Genomic DNA, 17,257 nt, shown 5'->3' on the forward strand with positions numbered 1-17,257 from the left:
TATTGTTATGAATTCCTAGTTTTTTATTTACTAATATACCTGTTTTGCATTTCGCAGGAAACTAGCTCTGCTGGTGATTCTAATAAAAGCCGGCTTGGGCCTTGATGCAGGAGCCCTCAAGAAACTGAGCTGTGCTGTTCTGAGATTAGCGTTTACACCTTGTGCATTTGAAGCAACCACAGTAGCTATTGCATCCTATCTCATTTTAGGCTTTCCATGGTTATGGGGATTTTTGCTTGGGTAAGTTGCTCCGTGAGTGTTTTTTAAAATAAATATAATAATAAATAATATTCAATATTTTGTTACATGTAGATACACACACCACTCAGTTTCTTTCACTATAAGTGAACCATGCTGCAACTGTATTTCAGAGATACTAGCCAGAAGTAGGGTGACCAACTATCCCCCATTTTCTTGGAACTCCCCATAATAGGACTGTTGTTTTTGGATCCTCCCGGTTTCCGTATTGACTTCCTATTTCTGCAGTATATTTCATTAACAATGAAGATCGCGAAATTTTAATTCATCCAGATATAATACGTGTTCGGCGAGCCATACAAAGCAATTAATTATGAGTATAGTTGTAAAGAGTTTTTAAAATTCGCAAAGGAAGACTTAAAAAAATGCTTAGTTCTGCAGCATCAGTGGACAAACACATATTGCAAATGCAAATTTGTAAATTTTTATTCTGTATTGTCACCTGTTACACAAAATGTAAATATTTTTTTTTTTTGTTTAATATTATACATCCTATGAACATCTGCCAGAGTGATGCCGGATCGCTGAAAATGTACGAAATTTGTTGTGAATAAATCTCTCTTAAATTCAATGCTGAAAGTTGGAAATCTCCCTTAAATTGATTGTTGAAAGTTGGTCACCCTAGTCAGAAGGGTAAATTAATGTTAATCATGTATTTGTATTTTGTTATTTAGCATCTCTTTTCTTTCACATTTGTGTATTCAGAATGATAAGAATGAGTGATTATTAAATTAAATTAATGAAGGGACACTCACAAAGAACACCCATGCCCAGTCTGGGACTCCATGTGGGGATTTTGGTGGCAAGATTGAAAGTCGACGACTTAACACACTCGGCCACATGAAAACATAAAAACAGACCCTGAAGATTGATGTTCACTGTGCGTTGAATGATATCAACGATTCCAAGATGAGAGACAGTGAGAGGGTCACGGGACCACAGGTCGGTGTCATTTACGGAGATAAATGTTGAAGTTTGTGGTAAATGTTGGAGTGAAATTTGAATTGAAGACTGAACTAATAAGGAAAATAATCTGATCTACGTATGGCACAGAGGGAAATTCAACATGAAATTTGTTGGGAAATGGTCATAATACTGTATATAAAAAATATTGCGGACAGGGGTTATTTTCCATGTCTAATAACATATGGTTTTGAGGAAAACCATAGCATTTCCTCTATGGTTAAAAGAGGTTTGGTTCAGAATCCACACTTCGACTCGTGGATGGAACCATATGTCATTAAATCATGGAAAATTTTCAGAGGTTAGCTACGCAATGGTTACATACTATTTTCATGACATTTGCAAACATACAATGTAAGTAATTCAGCTGCTCGCTCACATACCGTGGAGAAGATTGTTGTGGTAGGGATGACATTGACTCGAAATGTGTGAGCAGTGTTTCTTACCAAGTCACATTGTGACTAAACTTTTCATGGAAGCAAACAAGAATTGGCTCATCTTTGAGATACAAATTTCAAATTCCGTACTACGTATACGCAAGTATGGTCACTGCTTACAAATAGAGTATCCATATTTTCCACACTATTCGGATGAAAATTACTGAGTTATAGTCACAGTGAAAATAATTGCGAGTTTGCTTCATTGTTTTCTTAAGATGGCTGTATTCATACGACCTCCCGCACAAGCGAGGCCTATCTTCACTGATGCATGGTGTGCTGATATCAGCAAGAGTTCCAAGCCAAAAAAACATGATCCACTGAAGCATCCGCAAGTACACTGCTATCGTTGGTAAAGTAGTAGTTATTAGATATCTGGTACAGCCATCGACTACAGCCAAAACATATTTGTGGCTCTTGTTAGCAGAACTAGTAAATGGTCCAATGACATCCATATACAAATGAGAAAATTATACTTCATTCACTTCCCGTGTTTGTAAATTGTGTAACATGTAATTGTTTTGTCACCTGACAAAGAGGACATTGTTTTACCTTGGTGAAAATGCATTGACACATGTAAGGCTAATAATAGCAATGATTTGATAAATTATAGGTTTAAGTAGTTCCTTGATGAGCTCCTGCATATTCTGAGGTGTGGAGGTTTTCCACAACAGATTTTCTGAAATTTAAAGGAATGCAATTTTGTGTGGTTGGCAAAGCGAACTTTTTTTTGTAGAATTTTCCGTCCTTAATTTCGAATGCCATATTTTGGGTCAGCAGATGGATCATTCTCTAGTGTTTTGAAAATTTCCCCAAAATACTTATCCTTTCGTTGTTCCCTTCTCTGGTTTGGTTTGATTTGTTTTATTTTACTTCAGTTTTTGTGCCACTTTTGGCTAATTTGCGAAGATGGGAATGAGTGATGATATGATGAAATTTATGAATAGACACTCACAAACATCCATGCCCAGGCCATGATTCGAACCCGGGACCCCTGGCGTTGTAGCGCGATGTGCTAACCACTCTGCCACAAGGCCAGCGTTGTTGTTCCCTTCTGATGTCAAAGTCTTCTTCTCCAATTGTTTAAATTCAACCACAACCGGTGGCCGCGGTGGCTCAGTCGGTAACGCGTCTGACTACCATGCTCAAGGTCCCGGGTTCGATCCCCGGCGGTTCAAATCCGGGAACTTTTCTAACGGTGGAAGCGGCCCCGGCGCCTACCCAGCGTCGAATAACATGGGTACCTGGGGGAAACCCTGGGGGGTAAAGGCAGTCAGGGGCGTGATGCTGATCACATCACCCCCACTCACGACCGGATCAAGAAAGTGTGGGGCGTTACCCCCACACCCCCTATACGCCTTCATGGCGTGGTGCTATGCACAGGGGAACACTTTACCTTTTTTTTTTTACCTACAACCACAACCAAAGCACAACAATCATTATTAACACATTCTTTTGAACAAAAATACAAATTTTGTTTATCAAACAATTTACTTTCGTTCCTTACTGAAGAAAAGAAACATCTAACATAGTTGTGTTCTGCATGTTGGCACCCTCTTCCTTGACTTCTACGAACCATTAGGTGCATTAATTAAGTGAACATTCAGGTTAATTGGTCACTCATTGTTCCAGTGTTTTTGAGCAAAATATCACAATCTGTAGAGTGTTATGAACAGTACGTTATAATATTCAGACTGTGGAAAAATATTGGCTTCCATTGATAACTAAATTTGAGCATATATGTGGAGTGACTGAAAAGTTTTGAGCCTAATACAGAAAATATGTAGCCCGGCAAACCAAATTATATTTTTGATAATATACCACTATTCATTAGTATGATGTCCCATTCTCATGTTTCTAATGTTTCTAGTTTTTTTTTGGTTGCAGGGTCTTCGAGCGAAGAAGGTGCAGTGATGTTGAAAATAGAGAAATTAGACTATCTCATGATGATCAAATACCTTCATCTCAAAGGAATGTCACCATCAAAAATCCACCAAGATATGATTATTGTTTTACATGACAATGCCCCTTCATATGCGACAGTCAAATGCTTGGTAGAAGAATTCAAGTGGGGCAGGGAGACTGTTGAAGATGAGCAGAGGTCCAGGAGATCAGGAACTGCCACTACCAAAGAAAACATTGACTTGTTCTGGACATGATCATACAAGATCGCTGATTGTCAACACATCAAGTAACAACAGATTGGGCACCTCACAAGAGCCTCCAATTGCATTTTGAAGAGAGAGCTTTTCTTGAAGAAGATGTGGACAATTTTCATGCTCGATTCATTACTGTGGATGAGTGTTGGGTCCACCAATATCAGCTGGAAAGATAAGAAGAATCGAAGCAATGGAAGAGTGCATGTCCCACACTGAAGAAGGCCAAGGCAACGCTGTCAGCCGGGAAGATGGTGGCATCAGTTTTTGTGGATTCCCAAGGTGGTGTGCTGATTGATTGTCTTCAAAGGGGCTACACCAACACCATAGAGTATTGACCTACTGAAATGCCTTAGCATGAAAATCCGAGAGGTGTAGTTTCTTCCACCAAGACAATGCTCCTGCACACACCTCAGCGATTGCCATGGCAACAATCCATGACTGCAGGTTCCAATTTGTTCCTCACCCCCCTATTCGCAGGACCTGGCCCCCTCAGACTTCCACCTGTTCACAAACATGAAAAAGCTTTAGCTGGCCAACCTTTTGTTCACGATACTCCAATTTCTCCATTTTTAACTGCACCTTCCTCACTTTAATACCCTGTAAAAAAAAAAAAAAAAAAGAGGAGAAACATGAAACATGATACTAATGAAGAGTGGTGCATTATCAAAAATATTATTTGGTTTGCCTAGCTACCCATTTTTTGTGTTAGGCTTAAAACTTTTCAGTCACCCCACGCAATTTCTGCTGTCACTGGTACCACCTCACACTGATACCAGTGGTGTATTGTTATCAACTTGGATATAACATTTATGATTTTTCAAATTTCTTTGTAGTTGTGTTCTGGGTGCTGTTTCTCCTGCGGTAGTAGTGCCTTCACTCTTGAGCCTGAAGGAGAGAGGCTATGGTGAGGACAAAGGAATCTCAACTCTAGTCATTGCAGCTTCTAGTATAGATGACATCTTAGCCATATCTGCATTTGGAGTATTTTTGGGCACCATATTTTCTGAAGGTAATGGAAAAACCCTTTTTTCATTACATTAGACTGATTGATTGATTTAGTTTATTTATCTTTGCTTTATTGCCAGTTTGGATAATTGTGAAGATGAGAATGAATGTTGGGTGATAAGATGAGATGAATGTTGGGTGATATGATGAAATGGATGAAGGGACAATCACAACCATTTAGATACGACAGATGAGCCGAAAAGAGGATTATCCTGACGGTTGATCCAGGTGCCAGAACCTTTGCTACAGGGAAGTGAGGTTGACTGTTGGGTGTCATACCAGAAGGCCAGTCCTTACACCGCCATTGCATTATATGAATTTCATTACATTAAGAGCAAGAACTATCCTAGTAAAAACTATGCTACATAGGAGTTCCAAAAATTAAGTAAACTACTTAAAATACAGGGTGATTCTTTATGTAGTTTACAACTTCAATAAATTATAATTATTTATTGGAACCACATACAGACTTGGTTTATATGTCATTATGCAGCAAAATGCTTCAAGTTTTTACTCACGTAGTGTTTAGTTGCGGACTTTATCACATGCGGTGCCACCGGTCTATCGTTGAAAATGGCGACTTTCACTGGTGCGGAAAGAGCTAAGTGCGTGTTCGAGGAATTCCCTTACCTCTGTCAGGTAGTGCTGCGGGGTGCCATCTTGTTGCCACCATATGCACCCATCATGGTCATCTTCATCCAACTCTGGAAGAAGGAAGTTCTGGATCATATCCAGATAGACTTTGCCAGTGATGGTGCTCTCAGCAAAGAAGAATCTCCAGATTACACTCCACTCGACTTTTTTTTGTAAGGGTTTGTGAAAGATAGGGTGTACACCCCTCCCCTACCTCATAATCTTCATGAACTTCAAGATCGCATCACAACAGCCATCGCTAATGTTACCCCTGAAGTGCTGGTTAATGTTTGCAGGAAATTGACTTTCATTGGGATGTATCCAGGATGACCAACGGTGCACACATTGAACCATAACAGATTTCTAATAAAAAACTTGAAGTGTTTTGCTGCATAATGACATATAAACCAAGTCTGTATGTGGTTCAAATAAATAATTATAAATTATTGAAGTTGTAAACTACATAAAGAATCACCCTGTATAGATATGCTTTATAAGCAATTTTGTAGCTGTTTGCTAGTGTGACAAGCAGGTATACTCGAGTATATATGCCATGTGAAATGTACCTTTCTTGTGTGCTGACTTAGTTTAACATGAGCATTTGTTTTATTTGTCATGTTTCTGCTTATGTCAGTAGTTTTAAATAAAATATTTCTGTTTTTTACCAGGTGACTTGATTATGAAGATATTTCAAGGGCCTTTGGAAGTGGTGATGGGGCTAAGTTTTGGAATTGCTTGGGGAATTCTGTCCGTTTATATACCTCATAAGAATGATGTAAGTTTTCTATTGATTAATTTCCTTACTCTATTATCGTGATTTAGCATTCTTTTTAATTAAGGATGGATGCTCTTAAGTTACAGGTTATTTCTATAAGTATAAAATTGGTAAATTTATTGGCAAGCCCGCCACTGATATGCTAGTAGAGTACTGATCCTGGTAATAAATAGTTACACAGGGAATAAAACATTAAAATGCTGACCCAAGGCAAAATTTATTGTATTAAAAATATACACTAAAAATGTTTTTATTGTATTTTTTTATACAATAAATTTTGCTTTGGTCAGCATTTTAATGTTTTATTAACATGGAAACAAGGCTTAACAGTGTTATACAGGGAGTTACTTTTGTAGAAAAATTTTATGCATTACTAAGGATAAGGTACATGAATTAGTATTCTGGCAGTATCAGCCAATAAAGGCATGCATTTACCAATCTGATATTCCTATAATACAGGGTGGCCATATTGTATCTACCAATGCTAGTTGGTAACTCTGTCTGAATGCAGGCACTCATGCAGAGGAATCTCTCAGGCCATGAAGTGTTGACTGGTTCAGACACGAATTGTGGCAGTACAGATGTTCATCATGAACACTCAGGAGATGCAGATGTCTGACTTTCTGGCTCTAGATACTGTCATTGGTTCCCTATTGTTTGACACACCTCTTTCTGCTGTGTCACTCTGCGCTGCTTGAAGACAGTCAATGGACTGTCCACTGTGACTCCTGAATGGAACCTGTTTGAATGAGAACTCTACCACTGCCACAGTTCACATCTGAACCAGTCAACGCTCCATGCAAGACTGATTCCAAGTCATGCAGTTTCCTAAGTGTGGGAGATTCCTATGCATGTGCACCTGCATTCAGAAGGGGTTACCAACTGACACTGGTATATACAATGTGTGCCAGTTCTGAATAGGTAGTTTTTTCTTAAAGACACCTTTCTACACACATTAATTATAAAGATTCAGGTTCTTCATGGAACTTGTAGGTATAATATTAGATCAGATTATTGGAATATCAGTAAATTTCATATTGTTTTTCTTGTATGTACGCATTGCTTGCATTGTAGAATAATTTCTCTTGTACTCGACGTCAAACATTTATTTTTAGTTTGATTAAAGATACAGTTATAACTAGGGAACAGAACTTTATGTGCTAAAAAACTCAGAAATATTTATTTTTTTATGTCATATATGTTGAAAATATGTGATAAAAACAGGAAAATATGTGACAAAAATAAAAACCATTTGGTAACAAAAACAAAATATTACATGCATTTTTAACACCTGAAATCAGTTTCTAAATGCTTACCTCTTAGTGAGCTATTTTTTAGAAAAGTTGCAGTGGATCACCATAGTTTTTTCCAAATTCTCCATTGTAAATCTGTGACAATTATCTCTAAAAAGCATCTTATGTTGTGAGAAAGATCGCTCCATGTCACAAGAAACAATTCTTGCATATTTGAAGCACAAAATGTCACTAACGCTGAACTTTTCCAAAGCTTCCTCTTCCTCGCCTTCCAAAACACATGCAATTTTGCACAAAGTTTGAAAACCTAAGTTTTTCCCAAAAATGTCTGTACATTTAGACATTAGCACTTGTGCGTTAGATCCAGTGGGGGTAATTTTTTCCCCCAATAGGATCGTAGGCAAGGCGACAGAAGTCTGCCAGCGAGCATGTTCAAAGACAAAACAAACCTAACACTCTCGATATGAAAGAGGTGCGGAGAATAAACATTTTTCCTTAGAGGATTTCGAGGTAGCTGAAGTCAATGAACGATTTTATGTATTTAAAATGAAAATTCGCAAAATATGTATTTACATATGGTAAACTGGAAAAGATGTGTTTTTATGTAAAATAAAATTTGCTGTGTTGACATATAAGGCTATGATCAGAATTTTGGCAAAATCGAGGGTCTCTATCTTATTGCAGAAAAATCATTTATTTACCTAAAGTTCCGTTCCCTAGTTATAACAATGGTTAAAAATTTTTTAACAAAAAGGAATCAGTTATACAATGGATGTTGTCAATGTTACATTGTTGAAGAAATAGAAGAAATAACAGAGGTTCAAAATACACAGAACGGGAGAAAGAGCATATAAGGTTGGGGAAAAAAGTTTGTAGGTTCAAGATCTGGTTGAGAGAATATGACATTTTCTTAATTAAATCTGACAAGGAAAATTAACCTGTTCTTATCCAAATTAAGGACTATAAAGAAAAAAATGGAAGAATGTTTCAGAGTAGACAATGTCACAGAAAGCTGTCAAAACCCTTTAACTAAAATAGTGAATAAGGTGAAGAAAGTAATTGAAAGCAGTATCACGATACCAAGAGAACTAAAGAAGAAACTCATTGTCAAAAATTCAACCCTTCCAATTGCCTTTTGACTACCAAAAACTCACAAACAGGGAACTCCAATACAACCCATCATTGCAACTTTCACACATCCTGCATACAAACAATCCAAATATTTAGTTGAAAGGCTTGCTATAATTAACACACACCATTCAGTGTTAAAAATGTATATGAAGTGAAACGGAAACTAAAAAAAAATGTTTGGAATAATGAGTATCGTATTAAAAGTTTTGATGTTGAAAATTTATATCCTAGTGTCCCAATAGAAGGGTGCAATGGATGCATTACACAGATGGTTTATTGCAATGAAGATTAACCCAGTAGAAGCATGGGAAATGGTGCGATGGTTTACTGTGTGTGCAAATTACAATTACTTCATATTTGATGGCAAAATTTATCAACAAAGTAATGGTTTATCAATGGGAAACCATATCTGGAATCATTTCCAGCATTTTTCTTCATTACATAGAATCTCCAATTGTTAATTAATTGGATAGGTACAGATATCATACTCTACATCAGATATGTAGATAATGTGCTAATTAATGCTAAAAATTAGAACACCATCGTGGACGTATTTAAATTGTTGAATGAATCACATCCTCGCATAAAATTCACTTGTGAACCCATGAATAACAATGTAATTTCTTTTCTGGATCTTTACTGTGCATAAAGTGGATTTAAAACACTAAATCAACCAAATCTTTTCTGGATCTGAAAGCTGAGACAACTGACACAACACAACAATTCAAACATCAGTCCATAGGAAAAAAATTAGCAAGGGAAAAATACATCCATGAGAATTCAGAAAATTCTCATATAACAATGGATAATGCATTTTTTACACTGTGTGCTCAAAACCTATGTTCTAATAATAGGTATATCAAAAATGAAGAAGAAAAGCTTTTTAATATAGCAAAAGATAATGGCTTTCACACTAACAGAATAAACCAAATCAAAAAAAAGTCACAAGAAAACTAAAGGGAAAGAGAAAAATGAACAAAGATGAGAAATCTGTTGAAAATAAATTTGTTTGTATTCCATTCCACAAGGGATTCACACGTAAAATTGCAAAAATATTTTTAGAAGATTTAATTTCAAAATTGTTTTTAGATCACCAAGGAATTTGGAATGTACATTTAGTGAATACAAAATGAGAAAATCTGTACCAGATGTTTAAACCACAGGAATATATAATATAAGTTATTCATGTTCAATGGATTCTGTAGGACAAACAACGATTTGGATATTATAAATTCAAGCCCAAGAACAGGTTTGTCAGCTCATATCATCAAGGAGAAGCATATGATTAAAAAGAGAAGGGTTTTAAAAAGAGTGATGGGAAACATAGATTTGAATGTCTGGGAAGCTTCGTTCATTTCAGAAGAACACTGGAATAAATTAAATAATTAAAATGGTAACATACACCCACTATGGAGTTTTTTTTTTTTCACAAGTGGAGTAAGCCACCATCTTTAAAATTTAGTGTAATGGAAAACATCAAGATTCTCTGTGAAAGCAATGATGATTTTGAATTGCCTCATGATATTTGAGATTCATAATTTATGAAAGAAGGTGATCAACATTTTTTTTCTGAAATAATAATAAAACTGACTGCTTATTTCACAGTAAAGTTGCTATATTGCAACAATGTAACATTGACAACATCCATTGTATAACTGATTCTTTTTTGTTAAAAATTTTTAACCATTGTTATAATTGTATCTTTAATCAAACTAAAAATAAATGTCTGATGAAGGGAGCGTGTATTCTCCTGAAATGTAACAACGAAAAACTGTGTTTTTATGCTTGTAATAACCGTAGACTACAAGAGAAATAATTTCATATTGGTGCTTCATTGTATGATGATAACTGTCATATGCGACTGTTAGGTGAAGTAATATTTTTGGTCCGGCTTTGAAATGTAAAATAAGGCCGATTGTAATTGCCCATAGATGGCAGTTGAATGCCAAATAGCTTATTGAACTGATGGTTAATACAAAGATTTCATAATAGATGTTCTCACTGTACTCTAAGTGTAAATTGGTACAAATGATTGTATTAACGATGAAAATATAAGATTGTATTGTAAATTCAACGAATGATAATATTTTCCAAATTAGATTATGTATGTTTGCAATGTTATCACAATTAGTAATGTACATTACGAATTTGCAAGAAAAGAGAAACATTCGTCAAAACCGGAAGAATGCAAATGTTAAAAAGGAACTGGTTCCAAGAACGTATCACAGAACCCATTGACTGTGCAGAAGCCATGGAATTGACGTAGATGGGATCGGTTTGAGGAATCGGATCAGCGGGACGGTTCGAGGACTCTGTCCGGGAAAAAGGAGAAGCTATGGCGGTCGTCAAGGAACAAGCGAGAAGTATCAATGGAAATCGGGCTTATTAGGAATTGATAAGTGGATCTATTTAGCTTAATTTGTTCATCAAGGACCGTTCATCGAAAATTCCAAAGAACATTTACTCTCCATTGTGTGTGGAAATGGATATTATAAGTTAAAGTTGAGAGAATTTCTCGCCTGATGGCAGCTGATCTGTAAGTACAAATCTGCAGTTAATTCTTGCATCGTAATTAGATGAACATGCAGGAACGTGAACTATACAAAGTTTCATCCTCAATTTCGTATATGCTAGCATCCGTGTGAGTAATTATGGCCATAATTCGTGTGTATACCTTGGGCTGAACTTTGGCGGGAAACTTGGCATCCTGGGTAGCCATATTAAAAAAAAGTTGTGGAAAATTTCATCGAGCGTAAAGAACGATATATGTCTCAATCTGAAATTGATTTAATTGATCAATTTGTGTTCGATGGTCCAATATAAAGGGATCAAGGTATTTTGTTGCACATTGAAGTGTACGAATAAACTTTGATAGGGTGAAATAAAACCCATTTTGTCAAGTACGTTTTGCTTACGCACCACAATTTGTTGGTGGCAAGGTCATTGTAAGGTGATCATATTCATTTGAACTGTAGTCTTTATCGGACTTCATGCTTGTAACTCCCGCGCATATTAGTGTTTGTCCTTAAGGTAAAACATTTTGATGAGTGATTCAGTTTTATATATTCCCGGGTAGTACAATTCCAGTACATTGAACATTTACTTTAATTTATAGCAAGGAAGTTATTATTGTGCACTTGGATACTTAATGTCAAATATAAGCTGATTTATGTTCTGGCGTAAATAAATTGTTGTCGATAAACCAATATTTCAGACTCTGAATTTGCAATTTGTATCCAAACATGCTTTAGTGTATTTTGTATGTAGTAATATGTTAATGATAATATTTCTTTCAGGCAGGGAAAGTTCATCTTGCTCTGGTCTCTAAGGGCAATAATCTGAACTTCCTTTTCAGCAAGGGTATTTCATGTTCGAGTCTGCTGTTCTGGGTTGGGGCGTACTGTAAGCTAGCATTCCCCCCTCCCCCCCCCCCCCCCCGGTTAAGCCAAATAGTTGGTCTTCTTTGAGTATTTGAATTTCATTTATCAGTATAGATTAGTTGTTTTTCCTAGAGCTTGCGGGAATTTAAATTAAATGTAAGGGCAAGGGGTGATCTAAATTTATTCACAGGGTTGATCATTCTTACCGGTTGGTCAATATTTTGTTTTAGTGCTGGACGTTGATTTTTTTTAACTTGAAGCTTTAAGGCGATAAGTAAGCTAGAGCAATTACAATGCTGCGTGACCGTGCGTTGCCTGACGGGTGTGTCCAAAGTGCAGGGGTTCTAAATTTTTGAGTTAGAGTTTAGGGTTGGGAACATTGTAGAGCGATTGCATGTGGACATATAGGAATGGGGAAGCCTCGTCAGCCTAGTCTCGTCATAATTGATATCAGCCAAGAAACTAGGGCTGAGCTGACACCAAGCTAGTGTGCCGACCTTCGTGATGGAGTGGTTATCACAGTATGCTACGATGCTAGGGGTCCCAGGTTCAAATCCCGGCCTGGACATGGGTGTTCTTTGTGAGTATCATCATTCATCCGCATCATCACAATTAGTCAAAAGTGGCAGAAAAGTGAAGTAAAATAAACCAAATCAATCATGCAACCAAGCTGATGTATCAGTATCAGAAAGTATTGGTTAAATTTTATTTATCGATACCAGTCAATACTTTTCTAATGTTTTGGTCTTTCACGGGGTCCGCAAAAATGTCATGCACCACTTCTTGGAAATAGTGCAAAATTTAAAGTTACCATTTATTTCGCACGAATATTGTGTGAAAAATTTAATTTTCTGATTACATAATGGTATTTTAATATTCTGATGTAATTCTGGAATGTTGTTAAACAAAATTATGGAAAATTGGTGCTCTATAATTGGAGGGGAATAGTCAGTCACTAATATTAATCAGCATTTGAAAAACTTTTAATTCCAATTTGGTGTGAATCAGAAAGGGTATTGTATTGGCATTTGTATGAGTATTGATTGAAAGTGGTATGAGCTCAGCCCTACAACGAACTCATATTGATGCATTTATATTTATGCATGATATCAGTGGATCATTTTCATTACCTGAAATATGTTCAATATATTCTCAAAATCAAAGGGTAGGACTCAAATATATTATTTGTATAGATAGGTAAAGATACAGTAAAGTTCCCTGTGCAGTTTGCATCATGCCTTGAGGCACATATAGCAGAATGAGGGCTTAGGGGACCACACAGTCTTCGATCTTGGCCATTTTGGAGGTGATGTGATCAGCACCATGATCTGACCACCTTTACCTCTGCACTCCGCCCCAGGTACCCATTTATTTGAGGCTGGGTAAGCTCCAGAGCCATTAAAAGTTCTCATAAGTGTTGGCTAAATTAGAAGCACACTTATTCCATAAGTTGATGGTTGGTTGAGAGAGCTTGACCCAAGTCATGGAAGTCTGAATTCAAAGTGGAATACACATCACCTCACCTGCAGGAACAAAGAAGTGTGAAAAAGTGATTCATAAATCATATGAACCTACTAAGGTCACACATATTTGCTTTAGCACACCTTGAAATAAACATACTGTGTGCTTTTTTTTATTGAAACTGTAAGCTCATCTATATATACATTTATTTCAGCCAAATATTGCTCCATTTCGAGTACTTATGATTGGAGGTGGAGGAGTGTTTGCACTGTTTGGAAGCCAGATGATTGGTTACGATGGATCAGGGCCTCTTGCTTGTATAACAGCAGCATTTGTGGCATCTTATGGATGGAAGAAACAAGGTTGGTCATCAGATGTAAGTAGTATGGTTTTGTGTCTGCATAAGTTCATAATTTTCTTAGTCTGTAAACATGTTTTATTTACGCCTCATTTTAAATGGCGTAGTTAAGGCAGTACAAAGCCTTTTCTTCTACTCAACCATATATACATAAAATAATACATTATTATATTAAACACAAATTACATATATTCATTTCACATATGTCCACCCCTCCCACACACACACACACACACACACACACACACAAACTCAAACATACAAGTCTTAACGCGTTGAATATAGCACACAAAATATATAATATACAAAATACGAAATATAGAATGCAAATTTAAAATTGTATTCAAGTAACAAGGTATTTTAAGAAGTTTTTCAGAGTAGTTTTTGTTAAATGGATTGGAAGTTCATAGATTAAATGTTATAACCTATTTCTGTATCTAAGAATAGTCTGGATATAACTGAAAAAGAAGAGTTAAAGGAAGTTGTGGAGGGAGGGGATGGATGAAGAGTGATGCATATGGAAAGATCCTGAGAGTAATTAATTTTTATTTTAATATAAAAAAAGTTGGTGGAAAGTATGCCTCAACCAAGGAACAATCATGCTTCCTTGGGTATTTTTTTGCCAAAACTCTATTATCAACTCTACCAAGGTGACCTCTGGCCTCCCCACAATTTCCAGAACTTGCATATCTGTGTAACTTATGATGTCCCTTCCATCCATGCTTCAACTTCTTGTTTCTGTAAGTTATACAACTGTCAGTACAGATTTAGTTCCCTCAATTGCAGGAAGATTGCATTCGTGTCCACATATCCAAGGGGTATCCAATAGCAATGAAACGTTGCAGTACATTATAAACCTTCAAGTTGTGGAAATCGTGTGGAGGCCAGAGATTGGCTCAGTAGCTCAGTGGTAGAGCATTGGCACAGGAATCCAGGTTCGATCCCTGGTTGTCACAATTTTCACGGTACTTTTCAGTAAATTATAATATATCCTGTGTGTACTCTAAACTGTTTTGATTACACTGGGGAACAAAAAAAGGATTTTATTTTGCGGCATAAAGTTTAATAACAGTTTCAGCACACAAAAGAGCTGTGATTGCCAATTGTATGATTGGTTCAATTGAATTGACTCCAGTTATAAAAATAAACACACCATGGAAAATGTAGGAGGTAAAATTACTCTACGCTTTTCTCGGTAATATCAAAATTTGATAATGGTCTGAAATTCCCATTAAGAAACTTATTTATTTATTTGTACATTGTTGCTAGGCAACTTATGAAGCATTGCTAGGCAATATATCAGACACTCAACAAAGCTTAAGGAAGAATACCAAAACATAAAAATGGTTTTAGAAAAAAAATTGAATATGCTGAACGTAAGTGTCTCGTGTGTGTGGATTTGAAGATGGTGAATTTTTTACTAGGACAGCAAAAGTGGGTACACAAAATATCCCTGTTTCCTATGTTTGTGGGATAGTCGTGCTAGAGAAAAGCATTGGACGATAAAAGTTTGGCCCCCAAATGAAAATATTAGTGGGAAAAGCTAATATCATTCATGAACCACTGATAGATAGGGACAAAATCATCCTTCCGCCACTGCATATTAAACTTGGGTTGATAAAACAGTTTGTCAAGGCCTTACATACAAGTGGTGATTGTTTCAAATATATATGCCACACTTTTCCAGGACTAAGTATTGAAAAATTGAAGGCAGGAATCTTTGACGGACCACCACAAATTCGTACGCTTATAAATGATGCCAAATTTACAACTTACATGTCTTACATCGAATCTGAGGCCTGGCTGAGATTTGTGTTCATCGTCAAAAACTTTTTGGGGAATCACAGAGCAGAAAAGTACCCCGATATAGTTGGAAATATGTTGAAAAATTTTGAGAAATTGGGAGCTAATATGAGTGTGAAGATACATTTTCTACATAGCCACATTGACAGATTCCCTGAGAACCTTGGTGATTTTAGTGAAGAACGGGGAGAAAGGTTCCATCAGGATATAAGGATAATGGAAGAAAGGTACCAGGGACGGTGGGATCGCCGCGTAATGGCCGACTACTGTTGGAGCTTACAGAGGGATTGTCCTAAAAAGCAATACAGCAGGAAATCGTATAGAAAACATTTCACATAGTTTGTTACTTCATTGTGTACATATTTTCTTAATTATTATGATCATAGGCCTATATAAATTTATTTTTATAATAATGATTGTAATCACAAAAAGAAATATTAAATTGTTGTTGGAAGTTCATTTATATGTATGTCTTATGTTTCCGCCATTTTGGTTTAGTTCCATCTATTTCATAAATTAGAGCCAATTCAGGAAATATATTATTATATCATTATTCAGCAGCATGAAATTACCCTAAATTAGCTCTCAAACACTGTGCCGCAATTTCACTGTTCCCCAGTGTTATCTGTTATAGTTGCAATTTTATGCACTTGAAGGAAATGTGATTGAAGCCATGACTTTTTGATAAAAAGGTATCAGCATTTATCAGAATCCTATTGTACACAGGATAACCCAATTACTGTTTGACACACACAGGAGAAGTACTATGTAGAAATTTCAGCAAAAAACATGGGCCTCCCCCATGGTGCAGTGGTAGGATCGTCGCCTTGTAATCAAGGGGTCCCGGTGGAGACACATAGTGGTTCGGATCCCACTTTAAACTGTAGGTCAAGTATAAAGTGGACTTAAAACAACAAATCTAAATCTAAGTTCAACAAAAAATGCAGGCTCGACCAGGACTCGAACTTGGGCTTGTGGCATACTATGCCATTGTTCTACCGAGCCAGCCTTGGTTTTGCCTAATTTTATGCTCTTGCTGTTTTACCTGTGTGTAACATTTTTTACCTGTTTTACCAGCTGATTTACCTGTCAAGAACATTTACATGCACATAGAAAATAGGTTGCATTAAATACTCAATTTTCATTTTAGTCTATGTAAAACATTGAAATACACTGAATACAATGTATATGTTTAAAATTGAATTCCCAATGAAGGAAAAAACATGAATTTATGTGAGAAAAATAATTCATCCTGAATTTATAACTTAGAGAAAGGCTTTCTTCATAATGCATTTATACTTTAAATGTGATACAATCGCAAAGGTGTGGACAGCAAAGAAATGTTAATATTTACTGTCAAAACAATAGCGCCTGAAATAAAATTGAAAATACACCACTGAGGCCACAGACTGTGTGTCATTCCCTTCAAACTCGTCACACTCCCATTGTTGCTCATGAATTTGTGTTTTTAAGAAACATGATAGAAAGACAAACCTTCAGTAATGGCACTGAAAAGATGGAATGGGGAACTTTATGGGGGAGGGGAAGTGAGATAGCAAGACTTATTTAATATACCTTTAAATTATTTTTCTTATCTGTAGGGAAAGTGGTAAAGGGATGGAGTGCTTGAATTGGTGGGGA

General features: G+C 36.4%; 1 protein-coding gene across 1 annotated transcript in view; it reads left to right on the plus strand.

Annotated features, from left to right (window-relative positions):
* LOC145984890 (sodium/hydrogen exchanger 9B2-like) overlaps positions 1-17,257 on the plus strand; it is a 96,907-nt gene that overhangs the window by 63,638 nt on the left and 16,012 nt on the right. Inside the window, exons 6-9 of the mRNA XM_083118264.1 lie at positions 58-240; positions 4,651-4,826; positions 6,124-6,230; positions 13,670-13,831. Coding sequence (XP_082974390.1) covers positions 58-240; positions 4,651-4,826; positions 6,124-6,230; positions 13,670-13,831 — 628 coding nt within the window. The remainder of the gene's footprint in view (positions 1-57; positions 241-4,650; positions 4,827-6,123; positions 6,231-13,669; positions 13,832-17,257) is intronic.

Source organism: Lepisma saccharinum, chromosome 3, assembly GCF_977018435.1.
Source record: "Lepisma saccharinum chromosome 3, izLepSacc3.1, whole genome shotgun sequence".
NCBI lineage: Eukaryota > Metazoa > Arthropoda > Insecta > Zygentoma > Lepismatidae > Lepisma > Lepisma saccharinum.